The following is a 24,228-nucleotide window of genomic DNA, read 5'->3' as shown; positions in this document are numbered from 1 at the left end:
TTTGGTTTCTTTGTATACTTGTATCCTTGCAAACAGTAAATCTCTTAATTTGGGAGGCAGAGGACCTACATTCAAACCCTATTCTGTTACTTATATCCTTCTTGGCCTTAGACAAGTCATTTCACTTCTAAGAATTTCAATTTCCTCATCTATAAAATAAGGGGGCGGGGCTGGATGACGTCTCCGGTCCCTTTCAATTCCAACAATCCACAACCTCCATGTTGTTGAATGGATGGATGAATGAATGAATGGATGGATGGATGGGATGGGAATAAATGAACATACAAATTTATCAATGAAAGCATAAAAGGCCACATAGAGGCTCAGAGTGTGCACAGAAAAAGGGTTAGGCCGGTCCCTGCGAGGTCTAGGCGAGGTGATTACTGGCCACGCTAGACCAATAAGGCAGTGAGCGCCCGACCACCGGATACCGGACATCACGCGTTTTCTCTTCCGGCGCGGGGAGTTGACGTAGAGCAGCCGGCACTTCCTTGTTGAGCAGCCCTTGGCAGAGCCCCTGAACTGGAACGGCCAAAAGGCTGGCGTGTGGGCAGGGATGCACCGCCGCGGGGTGGGCGCCGGCGCAATTGCCAAGAAGAAGCTGGCCGAGGTGACGACCCCGGGCCTCCCGAGAACCGAGCTCCCCTTTCGAGCTCTGTCTCCGAAGCTGGGCAGCCCCACCCCACCCCACTTCCCCAGGCTAGACCCCTCTTCCTCGATCTCGGCCCTAAATCCGGCCCCTGCCCTCTTAATTTCTGCTCTTCGGCCCTAGAGGTGCCGGTTATCCCAGGTCGGGAGGGGACCCCGAACCTTTCCACTCGTAGGCTCATCCTAATGTTATTCTCCCACAGGCCAAATATAAGGAACGGGGCACTGTTCTGGCCGAGGACCAGCTGGCCCAGGTGAGCTGGTTGGGATCATGAAATCACAGAATTTGGGACCTTGAAAATCATCTAGGCCAATTCCTTCCTTTTGCAGATGAAAAAACTAAAGTAACCACATTATCAGGCCCAGGCCCTTTAATCCAAGATCTCTGGCTTTGAACCCACTACTGTAGGGGAGCAGGCTGTTTTAGTTTGCTGAGCTATATGCGGTAGTTGGAGAGCTCCAGGGCCTAAGCTTTGACTTTAATTTAACTGACCTTCTAAAAAGGAAATCTCTTTTTACATGCTGTCCTTTGTTCTGGAGCTCAACCTTTAAGCCTACTGGAGAGGCATTGACAGAATATCCAGGTTCAAAAAGACTGTCATTCATTTAACAGTGACCTTGGGAAAGCCATAAAATAATCCTGGATATACCTCAATTTCACTCTCAGTTAAATTAGATTTTTAAGTATTGTGGGGAGGGAGGAAGATAGCATGGGAGGGGAAATTTATAAAAAGAAGTAACATGATGTAAAAGCATTATAAAAATTATATACACCCATTACACACATGTACAACCCAGAGGTACTCACAAAAGTGTCATGAACCTTGCATACCAGAAATACTGTAATGTGTATATGAAATGAGTAATTTCTTATTATCTTCAAATACTAGCATATATTAATTTGTTTTGTAAAGCACATACGTATATTAATGTAACCCTGTACTGGCTTGCCCCTATAAATTCCTGCTTCTGTAAATGCCGTTATAATGAACTTATGCCAATATTTTAGTTGAAGTCAGAAAAAACCTACTCTTTGCTGCTGTGACATTCCAATTCTTTTAAAGATGACAGATGTGAATCAATTAAAATTTCTAAGCATCTTGATTAAGAGAGGCTTATATTAATTTATGTTGGGGGAAGGTCAACTGGGGAAATAATCTAAGGATTTCTGCTGGTAGGGTGAAAGATACAGGAAAAGAAGTATATAATTCCCAAATTGCTTTTATGTGGCCTTGGAAAGCAATCAAAAATACCTTTAATTTATGACTAAGTTTAGTGCTTCCTTGATTTATTAATAGTGGAAGTTTTACATGTCCAAAATATTTTTTATCAATTGAATCTGGACAAGCCACAGATTCATTTCTTCCTGTTACAGGTAAGAGTGAAGAAAAGGGGGTGGCAGAGGAGAGAGAGGTAAGAGGAACAGAAGACAGGGTTTTAGATCTAAATAGGACTCTTCTGAGTACTTTCAGCCTTCCCTCTGCCTCTGGGCCAAGGATCCAATGCTGACACTTGCCTGTTGCCTAACTGGGTTGCCCTTCACATTCTATATCCCTTCCATAGATGTCAAAACAGCTGGATATGTTCAAGACCAACTTGGAAGAATTTGCCAGCAAACACAAACAAGAAATCCGGAAGAATCCTCAGTTCCGGTTGCAGTTCCAGGATATGTGTGCCACCATTGGGGTTGACCCCTTGGCCTGTAAGACATTTCCTCTAGGGTATCCCATTACACCTCAAAATTTCAGGATGGAAGGGCATCAGGGTCATTATCAATTGAATAATACCTATGGGGAAAACTAGAGGCTCTTACCCTTAAAGAGTGCTTCAACAGATAGGAAAGAGACAGCCCCTAGCCTGAAAGAATTGTTCATTTAGAAGAGGACAAATAGAGTACAGTATAGCCTAGGTGGGTTATTTGCCAAAATTATTTATGGATTATCAGATTTTTTAATATTCCTTCATTACTCTGTTCCTCAGCTTTTTCCAATTTACCTCTTCTATTAGTCAGTCAATCATTTTATGTTTACAGAAGGCAAACTCATTTTTCACCTATATCTGAGCCATACAGATTTAGGAAGAGTCATCTGCAGTGTTTGTGTAGTACATTCTAAACCAAGTAGAAATGGTTTTTTAAATTATCTATACCATTTTGTTTATCTAATAATGGGGACCACCAAATAAGTGTTAACGGGTTTTTGGGTAAAAGAGTTAGCAAAGTTATTGAAGGGCTTCTTGTAGGAAGAGAATTTTGAAGGTCATCAAGTAACAGAATAACCTTGGCTTTTCTGCTTCTTTCCTTTAGCTGGAAAAGGATTTTGGTCTGAGATGTTGGGCGTTGGAGACTTTTATTATGAGCTGGGTGTTCAGATTATTGAAGTGTGTCTGGCACTAAAGCATCGGAATGGAGGTGAGGACCTCCAGGGGGAAGAAAAGATGATTGAACTATGAGTGTTATAGGATGCTTTGCCTCTCAGATTCATCTTATCCATGTCCCTGATTAGATATTTTTTTTTAAACCCTTACCTTCTGTATTAGCATCAGTTCTAAGATAGAAAAGTGGCAAGGGCTAGACAATTGGGGTTAACTTGCCCAGGGTCACACAACTAAAAAGTATCTGAGGCCAGATTTGAACCCAGGTCTGGCACTTTATCCACTATACTACCTAGCTGCTCCCTACTTTTTGTATCTTAAAAAAACTTTTCTGAAGCATAATCACTCCATCTTAATTGAATCTATGGCAAGTCTCCACATCCAAGAACAGGAGATTATCTTTTGCTCTTCATAGCATTTTGACAGTCCAATCTCTAATCGTTGGTGGGAAGAGGCCTCTGATATAGGTCAGACTTAATCCATGACATGATGACCTAGAAAACATCATTTAATCTTTCTTGGCAAACTTCCCAATTGATAGTAAAAGGACGGCCATTCCAGCCAATCCAGGGAGGATACTGTTAGATCCAAGTTTAGTAATTAAGGTGAACCCTGTGAATGGCTGCTGCTCATACAGGGATTCTTTCCACCTGATTTGTACTGTCCCATCCCCTTAGGTCTGATCACTTTGGAGGAGCTACATCAGCAGGTGTTGAAGGGAAGGGGCAAGTTTGCTCAGGATGTCAGCCAGTAGGTATTTCCTTCAATTCCTTTGGGGATGAGGTTACAGATCTTTAAAGATCAGATGCGATCACTTTGGGTTTAGGTAGTCTTGCTTAGAAGTTGAATAACTGTTGTAACATTAGATAATTTCATCTCTTCCTGTCCATATACTTTCTGGCAAAGGGGACAAGGGTAGATATAAAGGAAGAGAGATAAATGAGTATCTTGGTTGACCCAAGACAAGGGTTTCTACCTTTTTGTTTTGTACATTGGGCATTCTGGTGAAGCCTATGGACTCCTCCTTAAAATAATGTTTTTAAATGAGTAAAACAAAATACTTATAGGATTAAATGGGAGGCCAATTATATTGAAATGCAGTTAACAATATATCTTTAAAAATACCAGTTTATGGTTCCCATTTAAGACCTCAGGCATTCCTAACCTAATTTGGGGGAGGATAAGAAGTTGATTTTTATTATACATAGTGATATATGGCAGGTTCCCAAGGAGCCAGCTCCCTAGTATGAGATCATGAAACAGTAGATCTTCAGAAAAGGGAACAATAAAGGATTGCTAGCCATCCATACTGCTCAGACCCACTGTTCATCGCATATGAATGAATGAAGAGTGTGAATGGATGAAGCTCAAGCAGCTCTTAAAACAGCAATCCTGAAGGTATTAGAGTAAGCACACCAGCAAACCCTGATTTCCCTTCTCCATGGTCAGCCAAAAATGTCTTCTTCATAGGCTGGTGGAGGGAGCAGAGATAGAAGTTTGGATCATCTGCTGAGTGGGATTATACTATCAACACTTCTAGCCCTGGAGTATCTTAAGCCACTTGGAATTCCTTCATGCTTTCACACTAGCAAACTAGGGACTGGACTATAGGGTAGGAGTGGCTGGTTTTGCCAGTCAAGTACATTTGGATCACTTCTCTCCCATCACAGAGATGACCTCATCCGGGCCATCAAGAAACTGAAAGCCCTGGGCACTGGCTTCAGCATCATTCCTGTGGGAGGCACTTACCTGGTCCAGTCAGTCCCTGCTGAACTCAACATGGATCATACTGTGGTATTGCAGTTGGCAGAGGTATCCCTGGGCTCCTTAATTCCTTCCTTTCCTCACTTACTAGATTTAGTAATCAAGAGTAGATTACTCAGCTAACAGATACATAAAGGACAGGGGCTAGACCTGGGACTTCTAGTATAAAGAACTCTCCCTAGGTGAGAAGACTTCCTCCACAGTCTGTTCTCTGCAACTTTGGGAAGCCACAGAGCATTTGAGAAGTTCTCAAGTGCCTGAGATCTTACAGTCTATAGTATTAGAGGCAGGGATCCAATCTGGGTCTTTCTTCAAGAAGCAAGTCCACTAAACCACTGCTCCTAGGGACAGTGTAAAGAGCAGTGTTTCTCTAGTCAGAACTTGGGACTTGTTATTATGTGACTCTGGGCCTCAGTGTCATTATTGGTAAAAAGAGGAAACTGGACTCAGCCTCTTAGTTCTATTCCAGCTCTATATACATGTTTTTAAATGATAAATTGTTTGTATTCATGAAGAGGCAGAATTTTTTGTGGGTGGAAAATAACATGAGACAGCCATCTGAACAGTCCCCTCCCTAGTTTTTCCCTAAAGTAAATTGATGAAGTAGAAGTATAATTGGCCATTCTATCTCTCAGAACAAAATTAGCCAATATTTTGCCAACCATCCTATTAGTCTTCTTGGGGCTTGATCTTTCTAACTCAAGAATTGCTTCTATACCCACTGTGCCCAGTAATTTTCTCTACCTTCGGTCTAACTCCAGGGCCTTGTTCCTAGAAGAACAGAGAAAACTAACTACCAATTAGGGAGGTCAGGAGGAGGCAACATGCCAAGAAGCAGATAGTTCCTTCTGACTAGAGCCTTATTTTTCCTCCTTCCAGAAAAATGGTTACGTGACAGTCAGTGAAATCAAAGCAAGTCTCAAATGGGAGACTGAGAGAGCTCGGCAGGTGCTGGTAAGTATGCTTAGAAAGGTTAGGAGATATGGGGCCCTAAAGTGCGTGTTCTAGGTTGGGAAATTCATTCTTTTAGTTCATTTTGAGGAGTGATAGCAACAGGGTCCTGGGCTTTGTGTATTGGCCATTGGCTCCCTTTCTTGTATAATTCCTTGTGCTTTATTTAGTGGTGACTGATAACCCTAAAATTCTGTAAAGCAGTGTTTTTTAACTTGTTGCCTAGGAATGTTTTAAAAAATGTTTTGGTAACTATTTCAATTTAGTTACTTTCTTTTGTGGTCTTATATTTTTTATACATTTAAAAACATTCTAAGAAAGGATTTGTAGTCTTCATCAGACTGCCAAAGTGGGCCATGACACAAAAAAATTAAGGACACTAGCTCCAAGTTAAAAAATGGGGACTAACCCCAAATTATGTAACCTGCAATGTCTACAGGAAGGTAGGTTGCCATTGGGGACCTCTCTTGATCTTAAGAAAGCCTGACCCTAGGATAACTGTCAGCATACCTAAATGTGTGGGTGTGTCTGTCAGAACCATCACTGTCTTAATAATGAAGGGAATTAACAAGACAAATTATTACACAGAAGTGTTGGTTTATAAGTGTAATAAAATTTTATACCAATGTCCCAGGGTTTTAGTCTCTACCACTAATTAGCTGGGTGATTTTTGATAAGCCAATTAACTAACATCCGTGAGCTCCAAAGAGGAAATCTATAAAATAAGAATGATAATAGAAAGGCAGGAGACTAGATCAACTGATCTCAAGATTCATTTCAAGGATTGATGGTCCTATACTCTTCCCTTCCCCTCATGTACATTTATGCACCTTCTACACATCTCTTGGTGTAGAAGAAAGAGCATTGGGTTTAAAATCAGGGCCCAGGTTTGAATCTTGATTCTTCCACTTCTCATACTGTTGGGCAAGTCATTTCACCTCCATAGGTTTTAGTTTCCTTATCTGTAACCTAAGGGTAATAATACTTATACTATCTACCTTACAAGGTGGTTGCAAGGAAAGCCCATTGTAAACCTCCAAGTATAATACAAATATTAACTGGACCAGCCCCAACCCCAACAACCCTTGAAGAAGAAAGTAAGACAGTGAGGTCAGGGATTATGCCAGTTTTGCTAGAGAAACAAGATTGACTGACTTGCTCTATGTTCTCAGGCAATTTATATTGTCCCAGCACTCCATGATCTTTCTAGTATCTCCTGCTAGGACCAGCCCTCATTTCCCTCCCACACCTCATGCAAGAAAAGAAACAGTCTTCTTTGCACTTTGGTTAGAGAAAAAGGTCAAACAGGTAATTCCAGACCATGTAGAAAGTACAGATGAAAGCAGTGCATTATTTAGGGTGAAAGCCATGTTTAGGCAAAAGCAGGTTTCAGGACCCTGTTTTGACTGTGGCTCTTCCCTGCACTGCCTCTGGAGACCCTGCTCCTAATCACCCTCCTTAGCATCTAACTTTCCTCCATATTTGCATGCCAAATTCTTGAAGATAATGGTTTTGCCCATCTCCCCTCCTTCTGTTCTCCAGGTTAATACCTACTTCTAGGTTCATCAAGTGATTCTTGGTTGGCATAATCTAGTCTTTGTCACCATCCTGATTGTCCTACCCTAGAGAAGCACCAGTTGTTCAATGTCCTTTGTAATATCTGGTACCTAGAACATAACACTATTTTATGTTCTTACCAAGGCATGCCTTTCCTCCTTTTCTTTTTTGTTTCCTATAAAGAATGTCCTAAAGTCTTGTGGTCCACTAAAACCTTCTATCTTTTTCTTAAAATTCTTGCCCATTCTATCCCCAGGAGCACCTACTGAAAGAAGGGTTGGCTTGGCTGGACCTGCAGGCTCCAGGGGAGGCACACTACTGGCTGCCAGCTCTCTTCACAGACCTATACTCCCAGGAGATCACAGCTGAGGAGGCCAGGGAGGCCCTCCCCTGACTCTTGGGGGAGCAAAGCAGTGGGGAGAGTGGAAGGAGGGCAAGAATCTACCAAGAGAGCCTGAACAATAAACATTTTTATAAGGAAAAGGGTCCAAAGTTGCCTCTCTTCCCCAAGGATTTTTTGATAGCTAAGGTTTTCCATTAATGGAGGAACATTCTTGATACCACTGTCATTCCTAGCACTTTTATATATATATTTTTTGAAAACACTATTATCCTAACAGTAACTGTGAGAGGTAGGGCAAAAATGGAAACCAAGGCACAGAAGTGTAGATGCAAGATGTAAATGAGTTAGACCAGGAATCTAGATTCTGTCTTCCAGGATGTCTGTTCAAGTATTTTGTAAACATCTGTAGGGAAGCAAGCTCCTTTACACTAGCTTAATGAATGTTGTTTATCAATTTGCCAAATCAAACTCCTTCCTATCCCATTTAGTTATACTTTGAATGAGCAACCTGACTCATCAGAAAAGGCCGAAGAGGCTCAAATGCTTTATTCCTTCTGTTACTTTGAAGGAAGACAAGCATTTTGTCTGAGATGCAGTAGGGTTGAAAAGAAGCTGGATGACACTTCTTGTTCCTCTGGAGTCTTCACAGAGCTTTCTTCATTTACATAGGAGTTATTAAATTATAAAAATTATGCCAAAATACCACCTCAGAGCAGTTGTGGATTATCTACAAAGGGGTTCCTCCCTTACTTGGGGCAGCAACTGAAGGACAGAAATGTCCTTTAGGCAGACAGCCATTTCCTTTACTACCCTCCCAGCTTCTCCAGGCAAGACTTGGGTTACTCCATCTTGGGATAAGTTTTCTACAGGCCTGACTAAAGCAGATAGCCTTTATACCACTGAACCACCACCACTATGCTCTCAGTGGAGCATAACCAGTAGTCTCAGGCAAAGGTTCCAACAGCTGCCAATTAAAACCCATTGAGGCACTCCCCCTCCTTCATCTTTCCTCCAGGAAGAGCTCTCTGCTAATTTCATGGATTTCTGCATTATCTTCAGAGAAGGTAACTTGTCTGGCAACAACTTAGTACCCAAGGACTAGTTATCCTGCCTATATGAGATGGTCCTAATGGCCCCTTCCACACCCACAGCAACCTCCTTCTGCCAAAACAAACTTTATTGCACAAAAAATCATTTATGTACAGTCAGATATAAAGATGTCTCTTTGAGTGACTTCTGTGCATATATTTTCTCAACTCAAGATTAGAGCATAAAAGTTGGGCCACAATGCCAGAGGTGCTCTGCCCATGGCAGGATCAGGGAGAGGATTGTCATTTGGAAGTAGAAACACTTAAATGGCAGAAGGACAACACTGCATCTATAGACCAAGAGCACTCATCCACAACCCTACATCTGCTCTAATTGAGGGAATTTGGGGGCCAAGACTAGTGCTCATCCCAGACCTACACATCTGGGCAGACTAGCAGCCTTGACACTTGTTTTGAGTGGAATAACAACCAGCCCTGACTAATGGTTGCCTATGGTTCTCTTCCTACTCCCCAAGCCCATTTTACCCTGTTTTGTTTCCTGTTCTGTATCTTCTTCCAAAGGATTCTCCCCCCGTTGCCCAATAAGCTCCATCCCCACAATGGTAAGTGTTTAGGTTAAATATAGTTCTAGATTATTCTAGAACCTCAGAACTAAAGTATATATTATCTGACTCGTGAGGCAGAGGCCCTCTAAACTCTGACCTTTGTTTTCCACAGAATCCAGTCATTCTCCCTCATAGGTAGTTAAGATGCTGACCAAAGCCTTTAGGGTTAGCTGGACAGCTGCATGGATGATGCCCCTAGGGGGAAACATAATACAGTCGGAAGCATGGGGTAGAGCCAAAAGAGGAAGGGGAGATGCCCGGCACTACGGTGCCCATGGCATACCTTTCTGTGTTAACCAGCCAGAAGGATCCTTACAGCTAAATAAAGCTGGAGAGAATAAGAACTAGCTCTGCAAATTATCCAACTGAGCCAGATGAGTTCCCCTCTAATGGTTCTCCTGCCAAGAGTCAAAATTTGGCAGAGTGCATGGCCCAGAACAGAGCCCTCCAGTCTTAGAACTGTTTTCCCCTCTGCTACTGGCCCACCACTGCTTCCCTCAGATCCCAAAGTACTGTGAAGTTGTGAGGGAACCATAGACTGGAGTGCAAACACCAAGGGGAATAGATGGACAATCCACTCCTTAAAAAACATCAATCCCCTTGGAAAAATATCGTTGTTTGGGTAAGAATTCAGAAGAAACCGTTCCCGTGAAACGGTTCTACCCCCAAATGGACAGCAGCTGCCAGTGTTGGGGACTTTTCCATGAGAATCAGTGATTGTGGGAACAAATAGTATTTTCAGTTTCCATGGCGCCTGCGCTGGATTTGCAAAGACCTTTTGTTGGTCTCAATCAAATCTCCATCTAATGGCAGCAGAGGGGAGTGGGGGAAGAGGCAGATGGGAAAGGTGCTTGGGTGCTAGGTAAAGCTTTCTGACCAGTAGCCCAGACTCCACCACTGTTCTTTCTCTTTGGTCTGTCTAGAACAGTGACTATAAATTAGGGAAAACAAAATTATGGTGGCAGACAGGAAATGAGGTCCAGGAGGTTATACTAGGCTGGGCTGGGCTAAACAGGGGAAAGGCCCAGCTTCAAGACTGACAGACAGACACCCAGACAACCACCTGGATAGGTCATGTGACACCCTCCCCTCTTCCCCACCCCTCCCACTCCCTTTGACCCTGCCCTCCCTCCTGGTATCCCCATTGATTCTTCAGGGCAACCCCCTCTGGGAGTTGTAGTCTTTGCCTTCTATCCCCAACAAACTGCCCCAGTGGAAATGTCCATCAGTTTTTGCCAGAGAACCATGCTCCAGGCTCTCCTGTATCAGTACCTTGGGATTGGCCCTAGGCATGGGATGAAAATGGTCCTTGGTACCAGGATGCCAAGAAAGTTGCAAACAACAGCCCACTCCCACCCTGGGGTCTGAGTGTCCTTGGTTCATCCTCAGGCAGGATGCTGTTGGGGCTGGAGGGAGATGTGGTGCCGCTCCATCCCAGGGATAGGGTTGGGGAGGTCTAGGCCCTTGAGCTCCCCTGTGTGTCTGTCTCTGTTTCAGATGAACTGCTGTCAGAGTCTATTTCAGCACTGTCCTGCTGGTGTTTCTCCTGTACCTTCAGGCGAATTGCCCCGAGGCGAGTCAGGAGAGATTGGTAGTCAAAGTGGCCCCTCTTCTCCCCAAAAGGGTCCTGAGGAAAGACAGAAAGGGCAAAAGTCAGATTTAAACTGTTCATCTCAGAAACAATCCTCCTGAGGCCCCATGGAAGTTGGGATAGCTCCTCAGCAGCTTCTCTCTTTTGAGGAAGGCTATGGGTAGCAAAAAACTGCAAGCAATACCAAAACCGTTCCCATTTAGGGTTTAAGGAAAGTTTTCTCAAAGTTTTGCCCCCACCCCCCCCACCCCTTTACATTCCCAGAGACATTCTTTTTCCTTCTTTTTGCCAATTACATGTAATACATTTCTACACAAGTTTTCCTAAATTACATGATCCAACTTATCTCCCTCTCTCTTCTTTTGCCCTTCCCAGGACTGGGAGGTGATATTTTCAAGAGAAATACATTAAAATGAGCTTACATGACCAAATGCATACCTGTAAACAACAGGTGAAGAGGACTTAAAAGAATGTCAGACTGGAGTTGCATAATCCTTAGATAATTCACATCAATGTTGACTTAAAAAAAAAAAACCCTTAGCTTCTGTCTTAGAATCAAAACCAAATATCATTTCTGAGGCAGAAAAACAGCCCTAAGGGCCAGGAAGTTGGGGTTAAGTAACTTGTCCAGAGTCACACATCAAGGAAGTATCTGAGACCACATTTTAAGCCAGGACATCCCATCTCCAGGCCTGGCTCTCTATCCACTGAACCACCCAACTTCCCCAGAAGTTTCGACTTTTTCAAATATATATCCCCCAGGAAAGGATGAAGATCATCCCTCATTCCTGAAATCAAGAGAGTTAGAATGAATAACACCTTTTCATGTTCACCTAGGGACCTGCTACTAATGTCATAACAAGAGCTACTCAATCACTTCTGTCTGCTCAAAACATCAACACCTATCTCTATTATGGCTTTCTATAGTCATAAGAAACCTTTTTTTTCACTTCCCAGAGCCACTTCACTAATGCCTGTGTTCCATTGAAGTAGATTTTGTGTTCCATTCTTGCACTGATGTGATCAAATATTCCAAACTTTCCTTCCTTCAGACTTCAGCTTCATTCCTACCCACTCACCTCCTCTCCAGGCGCTAACCCTCTCCCTTTATAATTTTCTCAGTGCTCTAAGCTTCTAAAGTTGCAGAGGAGTGCTTATCTTCAATTAAAAAAAATGAAATCAGAGGTAAGATCAAAAAATTATTTTCCTCTAAGGACTGTAATTGGAACCATTGGGCAACTGGAATTATGGCTTCTGATACAAAATATGCTGAGGACACATCCCTCTAAAGATGCAGTAGAAATGAGAATGAGAAGCAATACAGTCCCAACCATACCATGCCACTTGAACCTGGCAGCAGTTATCAAAAGTTGCGTCTCGGCCAAGAGAATATCTGATATTGCTAATACATTGGAGTTTCATATTACAATCCTCCTGATCTTTCCACTGGAAAGAACAAGAAGAAATTTACCCAGATCAGTTACCAAAGGCTCCAACGGCTAGAAAAGGGCCTTAACAAGCCATCAAATCTATTCCCATCTCTCAGCCTGAGACAAAGCAAAACACCTCAGAATTAAGAAGTGATTCTTCAGGAAGTCATTCCATAAGCCCCCTTCACAGGTACTTTTGTTGGGATTGATGAGTTCTTCTATTTATCTAGCCTAATTCTTCACAGTGAAGACCTTCTTCCCCACTTAAGAGCCAACAATTGACTATCATTCCTTCAAAGGCTTGAACTGAATTATACAGTCTCTTTCTTCAGGCCTTCTCTCCTATGTCCTTTTATTTCTCTATCCTTTTTAGTTATTGGAGGTTGATGCCATCTCTGGTTTGGTCAGTTTCCTTCCTCCCTCCCTTCTTGTCAATTCATTTCCCTCAATCTATTCAATCATGTCCCTCTCAACCCCCAACCAAACCCCAGAGACCTGCTATACCTGCATTGTCTGGCCCTGGAGGTGTAGTCGGTCTTTGCACACCACCTCATAGAAGTCATAATACTCCATAAAGGATTTCTCCATTACACCCCTGGAAGACAAAGATGAACAGAGCGTCATGGGCTTGAAGAATCTTCTTCTCTTACAGCTAGATTAGACACTTACTCCAGCTTCCTATCTCACCCTTGGCAAAAAGGTCATTGAAGGAAGATGGCAAACTTAGTAAGTGCCCTGTCAACACTTAACTTCCCATGTAGTCACTGGAATGACTGCAACCCTGAACAGCATGGAGACTTAACTCAATTTGTTTCCCATTGCCCACCCCAAGCTTATTCATTTAAAAATGAAATTGTATTGTTCTTTGTACTTTGATCACCATTTCTGAGTATATCTCTTTCCCCACAGGCCTGCAGACTTCCTTGAAACAAGGAATGAAAAATAAAAAAAGCCACTCAGCAAAAACCATCAAGACGTCTACCAAAATCTGATAGTATATGCAATGCTCCATATTAATCACCTCATTTCTATAGAAACCTCTTCTTGTACAAAGTTCACCTACCCCCATGTTGGCAAACCTATGGCAAATGTACCAGAGGGGGTGGCTCCCTGCCCCTTCTCCATGGGCACCTGAGGACCTTTCTCCTCCCTCCCCTGTCTAGGGTAAGGTGGCAGCTCACATGTAGCAAGAGGGTTGTAGTTTGGGCACTCAGACTCTAAAAGGTTTGCCATCACTATCCCACCCTTACCTCTTCCTAGAAGTTTTCCTTGAATAATCCCTAGTCTCATATCACACACTGTTTTCCATACAGTCCCAACAGACAAAAAGTCTGCATGCTATTCGCCTGCTTTTAAACTGTTTTTTTTTTAAACTGTTCTAGAACAAATACATTCACGAATATTAAGTTTTATCCATTTCAATTCAATAAGCATTAAAAAAAAAACCTCTTACCTTTTGTCTTAGCATCAGTTCTAAGACAGAGGAATAGCAAGGGCTAGCCAATGGAGGATAAGTGACTTGCCTACGGTCACATGACTAGGAAGTATCTGAGGCCATATTTGAACCCAGAACCTCTTAACTCCTAGCCTGGTGCTCTACCCACTGTGCTGCTCCTCAATAAGCATTTATTAGGCATCTACTATAAACAAGGTATCAGAGACACCAAAAATAAATAAATAAATGAAATTATCCTTGCTTTCAAAGGGCTTCCTTTCTACTTATTCACAGACAAGTGCATGTGATCATTTAAGGAGGGACCAAGCACAAAAAGGACCAGGAATGGCTTCTCAGAGGAGTTGGCACGTAAACTGAGTCTTGAAGGAAATGAAAGATTCTAAGAGACAGGTAAGGATAGAACACATTCTTGGCATGAGTCAGACATCCTGTTTAAGGCAGAGATGAAGTAGATGATATGCTAAACTGGGGAACAGCAAGTAGACCATCTCCTCTCAGAAGTATGAACCTCATCTCTTTCTTTGATATATGGCCCTTTCTCTTCTTTGATACTACCACCACCCTGGTATATGTTTTCCTCACCTCAGAACTAGACTATTGCAATAGTCTACTGGTAAACTATCAAAGTGATCTTCCTAAAATGAAGGTTTGATCACATCATTCCCTTATTCAAGCTACTCCAATGGCTTCCTCTATAGACTGGAGAATCAAATATAAAATCTGCTGGCTTTTAAAGCCCTTATAACTCAATTCCTTTTTACCTATCTAGTCCACTTATACCTTGCTTACTTTACAATCCAATGATTTTGGCTTTCTTATTTGTTATTCCTTGTATGAGACACTTTCATCTCTGACTCCATGCATTTTTATTGGCTGTTTCCCATGCTTGAAATGTTCTCCCTCCTTATCTTATACTGGCTTTTAAGTACTTGGTAAAATCTCACCTTCTACAAGAGACTTTTCTCAGTTTTCCTTAATGTTTATGCCTTCCCTATGATATTGTTGTTATTCAGTAGTTTTCAATCATGTCTAACTCTTCCTGATCCCATTTGAAGTTTCCTGAGCAAAGACTCATTTCCTTCTCTACCTTATTTGACAGATGAGGAAACAGAGGGAAACAGTAACTTTCCCAGGGTCACACAGCTAGAAGTGTCTGAAGCCAGATTTGAGCTCAAGAAGATGAGTCTTCCTGATTCCAGACCCAGTGCTCTATCCGCTATGCCACCTAGCTGCTTTCTAAGATTATTTCCACTTAATCTTGTATATACCTTGTTTGTTTGAATAGTATTTCCCCCATTAGACTGCGAACTCTTTAAGAACAGCTGCTGTTTTTTGTCCTTTTAGGGCAGGGGGCCATCCTCAGCACTTAGCACAGTGCCAGACACATAGTAGATACTTAACAAATGCTTTTTTGATTTATATAAGAAGGCGCTGCATCCTGAGGGCCTGTGATTCTCATAGCATCAATGAGTCACCCAAAATATAGCCACTCTGCTTGTCATATACCTTAGGGGCTCTGGGCAGGGACACTTCCCTTCCAGCATGTCACAGACTGCCACTCTAATGGTCTCATGCCGGATACACTCATTGTAGTTTTTGCTGTCTCCTGGGTGTCTCTCCTGTGGCAAAAGACAAATGGCATTGATAATCATTCAAGGTGCTCATATTAAACAAAAGAAGTTTTGGGGAGTGAGGCTGAAGAAGAAAGCACTGCATGTCAGGAGCAGGTGAAGATAAAAGAGGCAAAGCAGGTGGCAATCTTAGCTCTATGAGAACTATTCTCTTCCCCTATTTTTGTTACTTTCACCTTTGATACCAAGCTCCCTAACAGTTAGAAAGTATGCTACATGTTCACCTAACAAGGCTCCTTTGGCCATCTTGGGCCCCAGTCTCAAGAAAGAAGGCTAGCCAGATACATGGGGATTAACGATGCAATTTGGCCCACTATATCAAGAAAGCAGGACAACAAAGCTGACCTCTCCTGGTGCCCCAAGGACACATAGAGAACTGCAAGCCTCTGCTAATAGAAGTTACAATGGCAGGAATGACAGGAAGCTTCTTGCTAACTGTTATATTTTCAGGATCTATTAGTGAACATGGACAGTGATGCCCTTTCAAGCAAGCATCTACTATTTTTTTTTAGTTGAAGGGAAGACAATGGCAAAACTAACCACAGATGACCCTACTGCAAATCCATTAAAAGGACCCCATCAGAAATATCTTTCTGGAAGTCTGGGTAGATATGGGGGCCAGAGTGCTGCTGCGGGACTGAGAATGAGGAAGATTACTTCTTCCCATAACTCTTTTAATATACAGGGGCCCCATTCTGACTAGCAAAGGAAAAAACAAAACATTGAGACAGTTCCAGTCTCAGCCAGAGAGATCTGGAGGTGCTATAAAAGTTACTGAATCTGTAAGGCTACTCTTCTAAATTAGAAAAGACACTAGTCTCCAAACAGCTGCAACTAATACAAAGAGGTCCATTCTATAAATTTCTTCCTCTGAAATTAAGACACACTGGGATCATTTGGGGCACGATGATGTTATTAGAAATGTTATCTCTCTGCTTTAGGGTAAGGAATGAATTTGTTTCATTCTTAAAATAGGAGAGTCTAGGAATCCCCTGTAGTTTGGACGATGCTAAATTCAAGTCCTTTGATATTGAATTAAATGCTAATTTAAACAACCTAATTTGGTTTGCCATCTTTTTAGGCTTGTTGTCTGACCTTATTTTTGATGGCAATAAATAACACTTCCACAAAAAAATCCCACTCTCACTCTTATTCGTGATCCTTTTGGCTCTGTGGAAAATAAATCAGGTCCAAAATTGAGGAATGAACTCAGAATAAATTCTAGGGAGCACCTCAAGCTTTTGCCTGGAACAGTGTACACGTGAATCTGTGTACAAATAACACCCCCACCAAGAATTCTAATCCTCCAAATACCTTTACTAAATAAACTCTTAACTAGGATATGTTAGCTGAAAAGCACACTGCACAGATCTCATTACTGTCACATTTATTAATGAATATCTAAGTCTCTTCAATAAGAGATTTGAGGTGTCCAGAATTGAAATGATTGCCAGTCCCAAATCTACTAACTTGCTTAACATGCAAACTACCATGGTTCCATATACTCTCCCAGGAAGCAACAAACAGAGCACTATGCAGCTAGAACAAGAAAAAAAGACCCTCCCCTCTTATTGTCTCAGATTCCATAAAACTCATTAAAAGTAGTAAATGTCTCCCACTTGGAAGGCTGGCTTACCTGCTCAAAGCCAGGCTCATTGTGGTAGGGGTTTTCAGTCATTAGTGACTGGATGGAGATAAGCACGGAGGAGATACTCTGGGCTGGGCTCCAGGCAGGGCCAGTCCAAGTACTGCAAAACACAGCAAAGGGGGAAGGGAAAAGGGTGAGGCTGGGGAAGTCAGGGATGGCTCCTTCAGGCCAGTATAAAAGTACTTGGGGGCCTGGCAGCAAGACTATGTGTGACTCAATGTTTCTCTTTCACTATTAACACACTGGAATCTCCCAGCCTCCATCTTACCCCATTCAAAAAAGAAGTCAATCTCAAAGCCAACAAGCAAGTCAAAGGAAAAAAAAGTGGAGAAATCAGGCAGAAAAACTCTAATGAGCTTTCACCTGATCAAGGGAATCTGATTTAACAGGAGTCACAGAAGAAAAGACTAAGTTGAAAATATGGTCAATTAGAAAATGCCTCCATGGATAATTAATGTCAAAGTCAGCCAATACTCCTCAGAATACTTAGGAAAAGAATTATGTATAAAGAGTGGATAATTTTCATTTGTTTTTTGACAAGGTGTCAAGTGGAGAAGAGAGAAGCACACAGTCCTCTCTTTGCAGCAGTGAAGTTGAAGAAGCTAAAAAAAGGTACATCTGGGTTCCTGGTCCATACTTGGATCCTAGGGAGCATCAGGTTCTCTGAGGTCTACAGAGTCATAACAATAAGCAATAAGCAAGACTAAGGGGAGATTTCAAAACTCAGAGAAAGTAACATTCAAGAAGCATTTTCCAATTGAAAAGGAAAAACAAGAAAGACTTCCTTTCCTTCATAGGAACCTGGGCTAGGCAACAGCTAAACCCGTGTGGACCACAATCCAGCGAGCAGAAATAAAAGGCAAAAGCAAGAAATGACATAAGATGTATTTGTTTCAGCCTGACAAGGCAAAGAATGTACTGAGATTGGGGCATAAATGCAAGCTTTATGACCCCTTTCCTGTCCCTGTCATCCTCACAGGAAAAATAAGTGATTTTTCCCATTAGCCTTATCAAAATGGCTGATTTCAAAAGCACTCTGCCCCACTCTTCACCAGCACTGCTCTCATTTTTTTTTTTAAACCCTTCCTTTTCCTTCTGTCTTAGCATCAATATTGTTTCCAAGGCAGAAGAGTGGTAAGGGCTGGGCAACTGGGGTTAACCGACTTGCTCAGGTCATATAGCTAGAGTGTATCTGAACTTCCCATCTCCAGGACTGGTTCTCTATCCACTGATCTACCTAGTTGTTCCTGCTCTCATTCTTGACTTTCAATTTGGTGATCTCATTTCAAAACTGTTCTCATATACCAAAAGATTTATGACCTTAAAACAAAATAAGAGATTCTTCATGTTTAAATATCCCTGGTCAGTAAACACTTTCTGTCAGAAAAAAAGCCTGTTTTAGTAATACAACTAACTTCTGAACCTAATTGGAATTTTCCATTTTGTGGATTCTCTTTTAAAAATTTCCAGTCCTAGACTAGTCCCTCCCTGGATCTAGCAACTTTCAGGCACCCTGTTTTCTACCATTTTCCTTCCCCAACTTTGCTGTCATTTGGTTGTCAGATCATGGAATCTTTGCATTGGCTTAAGTAAAACATGTAGGAAGTAATATCTATATTAAACTTCCAGGAAAGTTATTCTAAACAGAAACAATTTTTGGATTAATAACTATTATGAATTAGCCTTTCCATTTGCATGAATAACAGAACACTTGATTGTTTTTACTCTGGGGTTTGGTTATCTTGTCATAATAGGTCTCTTTAAATCCCCTCCTCTTCCAGACTCTACTGCCATTACCCACTCTGAATCTCTGAAAGGTTTTAAAAAAAAAATGAGTCTTGCCAATGGCCCAATACTCTGGTTCCCAGGATCAGCTCCCATATAAGCCTAGAGGTGGGTCTGGTTTCAAGTCACAGGAAGGGATGGAACAAAGCAATCTCAATTTTCCCATTTTCCTGACTCCCCAAAGAAAAAGGAACCGTCCAAAGTTCTTTATATCTGCAACAAAGGAAAATTGCTACAGAATGGAAGGAACCTCAGATGACTGTTGGCCTAACAACTACATTTTATAGGTAAGGAAACTAAAGCCCATAGAAGTTAAGTGACCTGCCCAAGGACATACAAGTAGTAAGCATGAAAGGAAGGACTTGAATCTAGGTCCTCTGAATCCAAGGTCAGAATTTGTTTTTTACATCATTGTTCTGAATTTCTCAGGGCAAGGATTGGGACCCTGAGGTTGGGACTGACAGTACACAAACAAGACAAGTCTAGAATTTTTGTGTGTCTGGTTGAGATCTGACATGGTTTTCAATATCGGAAGCAACTTTTTATCAACTCTTAAAAATATTATAGCCATTTATTGAGAGAGGCAGAATAGACATCCACAGCCTAAAATAGCTTGCAAGAGTCTCTGGCTCCCAGCTCAGCTAACTGGAAGTCTCCTCTTACCCCAGAATACTCAGGCAGACTTTCCCATTGCGGTAGAAGTTGGGGTTAAACCTCACTGTGTTATTGCCCGTTGTCATCAGTTTGACCCGTGGTGGGTGGATAGGATAATCTGGAGGACAGCGAAACACGAACAAGAAGAAACCCCCTTCATAAGGAGTGTCAAATGGGCCTGTGATCAATGCATGAATCTGTAAAACAAAAGCCCATCTTGCGCACCATCTCAAAACTGTGGTAGCGTCCCCCACCACCAACCCTCCCATTCCCATGCCCACACCATTGCACATGCCAGAAGGCAGAGTCCCTTAAATCTGGTTAACCCCATCCTATGGAATAGATATCCTGTTCTTATTTATAAAGCTTTCCAGGAATATAGAAAGTTTCCATCTCACGACAGAAATTCTACCTAGAACTTTTAACAAAATTCTACTTCTTTTCTGTGACACTTAAGGGCATGATAAATGAAAGACAAGGATTGGATGCCTAACAGGTCAGTTGGAGGTGAGGTAGATGGTTAATTCATCAGATTCTTCTCTTGTTGATCAAATTCAGATGGGGGTTTGGGGTGCGGAAAGGAAATGCAAAGAGGAAAACCATACAGCAGCATTATACAACTGTGCCTTCAAAGGACCAAGATGTTGCCTCAATCTCAGAAATGGGGATTTCTGTAATCTCCAATCACAATTAATAGTCAAATTCTCCTTCCCTAGATTTGGGAATTTGAAATTATTTCAGACTGACATACTATTAGAACTAGAAAAATCAGATACCTAACATTCAGAAGTATCTATCTGTTGAGAATTTGGAAATCAAAAGGAAGAGTACTATAACATAATACCTTGTAGGGATTGAACCCACACACATTTCCCAGGTGATTTCTCCCCCAACTCCCCCATCTTGAATAGCAAATCCAACTGGCCTGAACAGGCACAAATTCTGGGGCCTGAAGGGCAACAGCATTTTACTAGGGACAAGGTATGCCCATAAAAACATTTTCAACCACATTAAAGAAAAAAATCAATTAAAAAGCCAAGCTTATTCAAAGTAACTAAGGCCATACCAACAATTTACAGGCTACATTTTTGCTGCAGGCAATGGAAACCAGAGGTGTGCTCTGTTAGCAACTCATTTCTGTCCAACATAGGTTTAAGTGTGAATCTACTTCCACGGGTGGGGCTAGGGAAAACAAAAAAGCCTAAGTGCCTACCTGCCTGGGGAGTTTAGGATTAGTCCTTAGACTCACTAAAGTCTCATGATGCTTTCTTCAGAACTAGGGTTGTTTTAACTTTTCTAGTGCCCCCCCTCAATTACTTAATACACTCTGTGACATTCAGCATGTAACTTAACAAATGTTTACTGCTGCTGATGTTGCAAGAGATAGTATGCCAAACTAATCAAGACCTTAAAGAAACCCATAAACTAGGCAACTGACTATCCTCCTTGGATTTGATAGACAATTATATTTATATATGAAGGACAAGACAAAAGGATGTACTCATCCCCCCAAGTGGAATCACCTACCTTAGTCATGTCAAGGGGATCAGGCACAACAAACATTCCTGGTGGAGGCTCCTTATAAATGGACATGATGTCTCTGTATAACAAAAAAAAAGGGGAGGTGGGGTAAAGGTGGGAAAGCCCTTGAGCAAGACAGTAGCTGATATCAATGGGAAGAGAAGGGAGTACTGAATGTGTGATACAAGTTGTTTGCACTGGCTCACAAGCCAGGGACTCTAAGGTTGTTAGGGAAGCAGAAAACCAAGTGTTAACAAACAAGGCATTATTTCATCCCCCGAAGGTGGGAAAAAGAAAAATGGGAGATCACAAGGGCATCAGATATCAAGAAAAAACATCTATTAACATGACAATTAATTCAGTGGTTACTTCTAAATATTTCCAGATGCAAAAAAGTTCAGGATAAATTTGTTTTAAATGAAAATGTTACCAACTAAAAAGCAAACTTGAATGTAAAGAAACGCAACAAATTCCAAATGATACACAAGAAAATTACCATGCTTACTTTACAACAACAATTTGTACAAAGAAGACTCTTCCTAGGAGGTGGTAAGAAGAACATATGATATATGAACTAGATATAGTCTTCTGTCTAGGAAACAGACCAATGGAATGAGCCACAAATTTATCTTCAGGAAAAAATGGAAGTGGGAGAATGTTCTTCTGAGGTTATTGGGAGTTATATACTGTGAAGATTAAATATGAAGCCGTCTACAAGTGATTCCTTGGGCCTCATTCCAGAATTAGGGGCAGTTGAGGTTAAAGCCAAGGTGAAACCTCCCAGGTGAAACATGCCCAATTGGGAAGGAACAAGGAAATCGCTTAAATAGATTTAGTCTACGCAGGATAGGCAGCTAGGGAGCCGAAAGGTAGCAGGTTTGATTAAGAAGTTACAAAGATTGGGAAAGGCCAAATTAATCTCTAAGGTTGGGGGAGAGGGTTCTATTGGTAGACTATAATGTCTTTATGAAGCATCAACATACAAGATACTGTAATTAACAGGGCTTGAACAGGTGAGGGAAAGAGGAAGGGAGAAGGAATAGTTTAATAGAACAAAAAGTTTCCAAGGACTGGATGGGGACTGTCCTGCAGAAACAAAGGCAAGGGAAAGACTGTAGCCTCTTTCTATGGTATATACCTGCTATAAGGGAACCGAAGATCCAGGAAAAAAAAAAAAGTGTGGGAAGGGGTAGGGAGTGACTAAGGTACAGAATGGATGAGAGAGAAGGCAAAAGAGAAAGTGGGGGAGGGGAAGAATAAGAGAAGAAAGAATGGGGGGGGGGGAATGAGCTTCCCTCATTCCCTCTAGACAGGGGAGAAAGAAGTGAGGAGAAAGAAGGGAAGAGAGGGATATTAGGGAGAAAGGAGTGAAGGGAGAAAGGGAAAAGAGGAAGGAAAGGGGGAGAGGGGAAAAAGGGGAGAGAAGAGAAAGGAGAGTTGGGGAGAGAGAAGATGAGGAAAGGAGGGGAAGAAAGGGGGAAAGAGGGAGGAGTATTGGGGAGAAGGGAGTAGAGGGAAGAAAAGATGAAGGGAGAAGAGGGAAAGGAGGGAGGGAGGGTTGTTGTGGGAAAAGGGAGGGAGGGATTATAAAGAAAGGGAGATAAAAAGGGAGGGGGAGACAATTTGGGGAGAAGAGCTGGGGGAAAGTTTGGACTGGAGGAAGAGTTTGGGGGGGCAGGAAGGAGAAAAACTGGGGGGGTGAAGAATGGGATGAGCTGGGAGTTTGGGGGGCTGAGAACTGAAAGGGAGGGGTTCAAGGAACGGGAAAAGAAAAGGGCAGGATCGGAAATGGGGGAGCCTGGGCGAGGGGCTTGGGAGACCCTCTGGCCGGGGACGGGCCAGACGGAGCCGGGCCGGGGCCGGGCGAGGAGCGGCGGCTGCGGCGGGCCGGGCCAGGCGGGCCCTCGCTCGGCCGCACTCACCGCTTGATCCGCAGCAGGCACTGCGGTGCGGCGCGCTCGCTGTCCCAGTCCGAGCTCAGCGTCGGGTCCCAGAAGGCCGAGTGACTGAGCAGCGCGGCCCCGTGGGCAGCGGCCGAGGGTGGGAGCCCGGGCAGCGGGGCCAGGCCGCCTCCCGGCCCGCCGGTACCGCCCGCCGCCGCCGCCGCCGCCCACACATCGGGCAGGAAGGGCGGCCCGAAGCCGCCGCCGCCGCTGCCGCCGCCGCCCGCGCCTGGGCCCGGTGTCCCTGCAGCCTCGGCCCCGGCAGTGGCCGCCTCCTCAGTCGGACTCTCCGCCATCGCCGCTCCGCTTCCGGGACTCCACGCCAACGAGTCCGCCGGCCAGAGCGGCCGCTCCCTGCGCCTCCGCCCCCGCACCACCGAGAGCCGGGCCAGAGTGTCCCACCCTCCGCTTTCCCGGCCTGGGCCCTTTAGACTCCGCCCAGCTCCAACCAGCGAGAAGCATGGGGCAGAGTGTCCACTTAAGGTCCTCCAAGGTGGGAGGAGCGGAGGCATTCCTTTGGCCATTCTGGGAATGATGCCCCGGGTTGAAGCCCCTGGGTCGGATCAGCACCCTTAGGTCCACTTAAGAGCTATTCCCCATGGATAATCCTAGCTGACCAGAGCTAGCCTTAGAGCTTTCACTAAAATCAAAACCACAGCCTTCGGCATCCTTCTGGACCTCAATTTCCCAGTCTGTAAAATGGAGTGATAATTATCTCTAAGGCAATTCTAAATCTTATGATGCTAAGAGATTTTTTATGGGAGTGGGGTGAGCTAGAGTAGGGGAAAAGAACTGGGGATTTGTATCTCACTTTACCACCAACACACACACACACACACACACACACATACACACACACACACACACACAGCCTATCCTCCTAGATCACACTAAGTAGTTTACATTTTTATCTAAAGTGATAAGATTAAGATCTTAGATACTTAGAGGTGTTGGGGAGAGATTTCTTTGGGCCCTCCCTGGGACCTTATCTCTTCTCAGTCTAACTCTCCCTCTATCATGTTAGCATAGGGATGCTCACTCCCCAAAATAATAACCCATAATTGAATAGTGCTTTAAAGTTTATAAAGGGTTGTCCATCTTCACTATCACCCTCTAAGGTAAAGGAAGATAAAGGCATCATTCTTTTTAGGAAATAATGAGACTCAGTTCAGGAAATAAGACTCAGGAAGATCATTTATACAAGGTCATAGAAGCTGGAATTTAGGATTTGAAACTGTCTTCTGCCTCTAGGACCAGTGTTCTTTCCACATCTGGGTAT

The 24,228-nt window shown here is 43.0% G+C and overlaps 2 protein-coding genes across 2 annotated transcripts; one reads left to right on the top strand and one right to left on the bottom strand.

Moving 5' to 3' along the window:
* The first annotated feature begins 211 nt into the window (after positions 1 to 211).
* On the top strand, positions 212 to 7,776 carry SNF8 (SNF8 subunit of ESCRT-II). The gene is made up of 8 exons (XM_001367299.5): positions 212 to 610; positions 852 to 902; positions 2,212 to 2,350; positions 2,954 to 3,058; positions 3,699 to 3,771; positions 4,692 to 4,833; positions 5,665 to 5,739; positions 7,550 to 7,776. Exons 1-8 carry the CDS (start codon positions 557 to 559, stop codon positions 7,685 to 7,687), a joined length of 777 nt encoding a protein of 258 aa, XP_001367336.1. The 5' UTR covers positions 212 to 556; the 3' UTR covers positions 7,688 to 7,776.
* Positions 7,777 to 8,795: 1,019 nt separating this feature from the next.
* Positions 8,796 to 23,488, bottom strand: UBE2Z (ubiquitin conjugating enzyme E2 Z). Its single transcript, XM_056816875.1, has 7 exons — positions 22,929 to 23,488; positions 21,013 to 21,085; positions 19,495 to 19,682; positions 17,035 to 17,146; positions 15,274 to 15,386; positions 12,816 to 12,906; positions 8,796 to 10,917 (listed from the first exon to the last, which is right to left on the bottom strand). Exons 1-7 carry the CDS (start codon positions 23,471 to 23,473, stop codon positions 10,747 to 10,749), a joined length of 1,293 nt encoding a protein of 430 aa, XP_056672853.1. The 5' UTR covers positions 23,474 to 23,488; the 3' UTR covers positions 8,796 to 10,746.
* Between the last annotated feature and the right edge of the window lie 740 nt (positions 23,489 to 24,228).

Source organism: Monodelphis domestica, chromosome 2 (assembly GCF_027887165.1).
Source record: "Monodelphis domestica isolate mMonDom1 chromosome 2, mMonDom1.pri, whole genome shotgun sequence".
NCBI classification, from domain to species: Eukaryota; Metazoa; Chordata; class Mammalia; order Didelphimorphia; family Didelphidae; genus Monodelphis; species Monodelphis domestica.
Note: the sequence above shows the minus strand (reverse complement) of the source record. Positions and strands in the feature narration are given on the sequence as shown.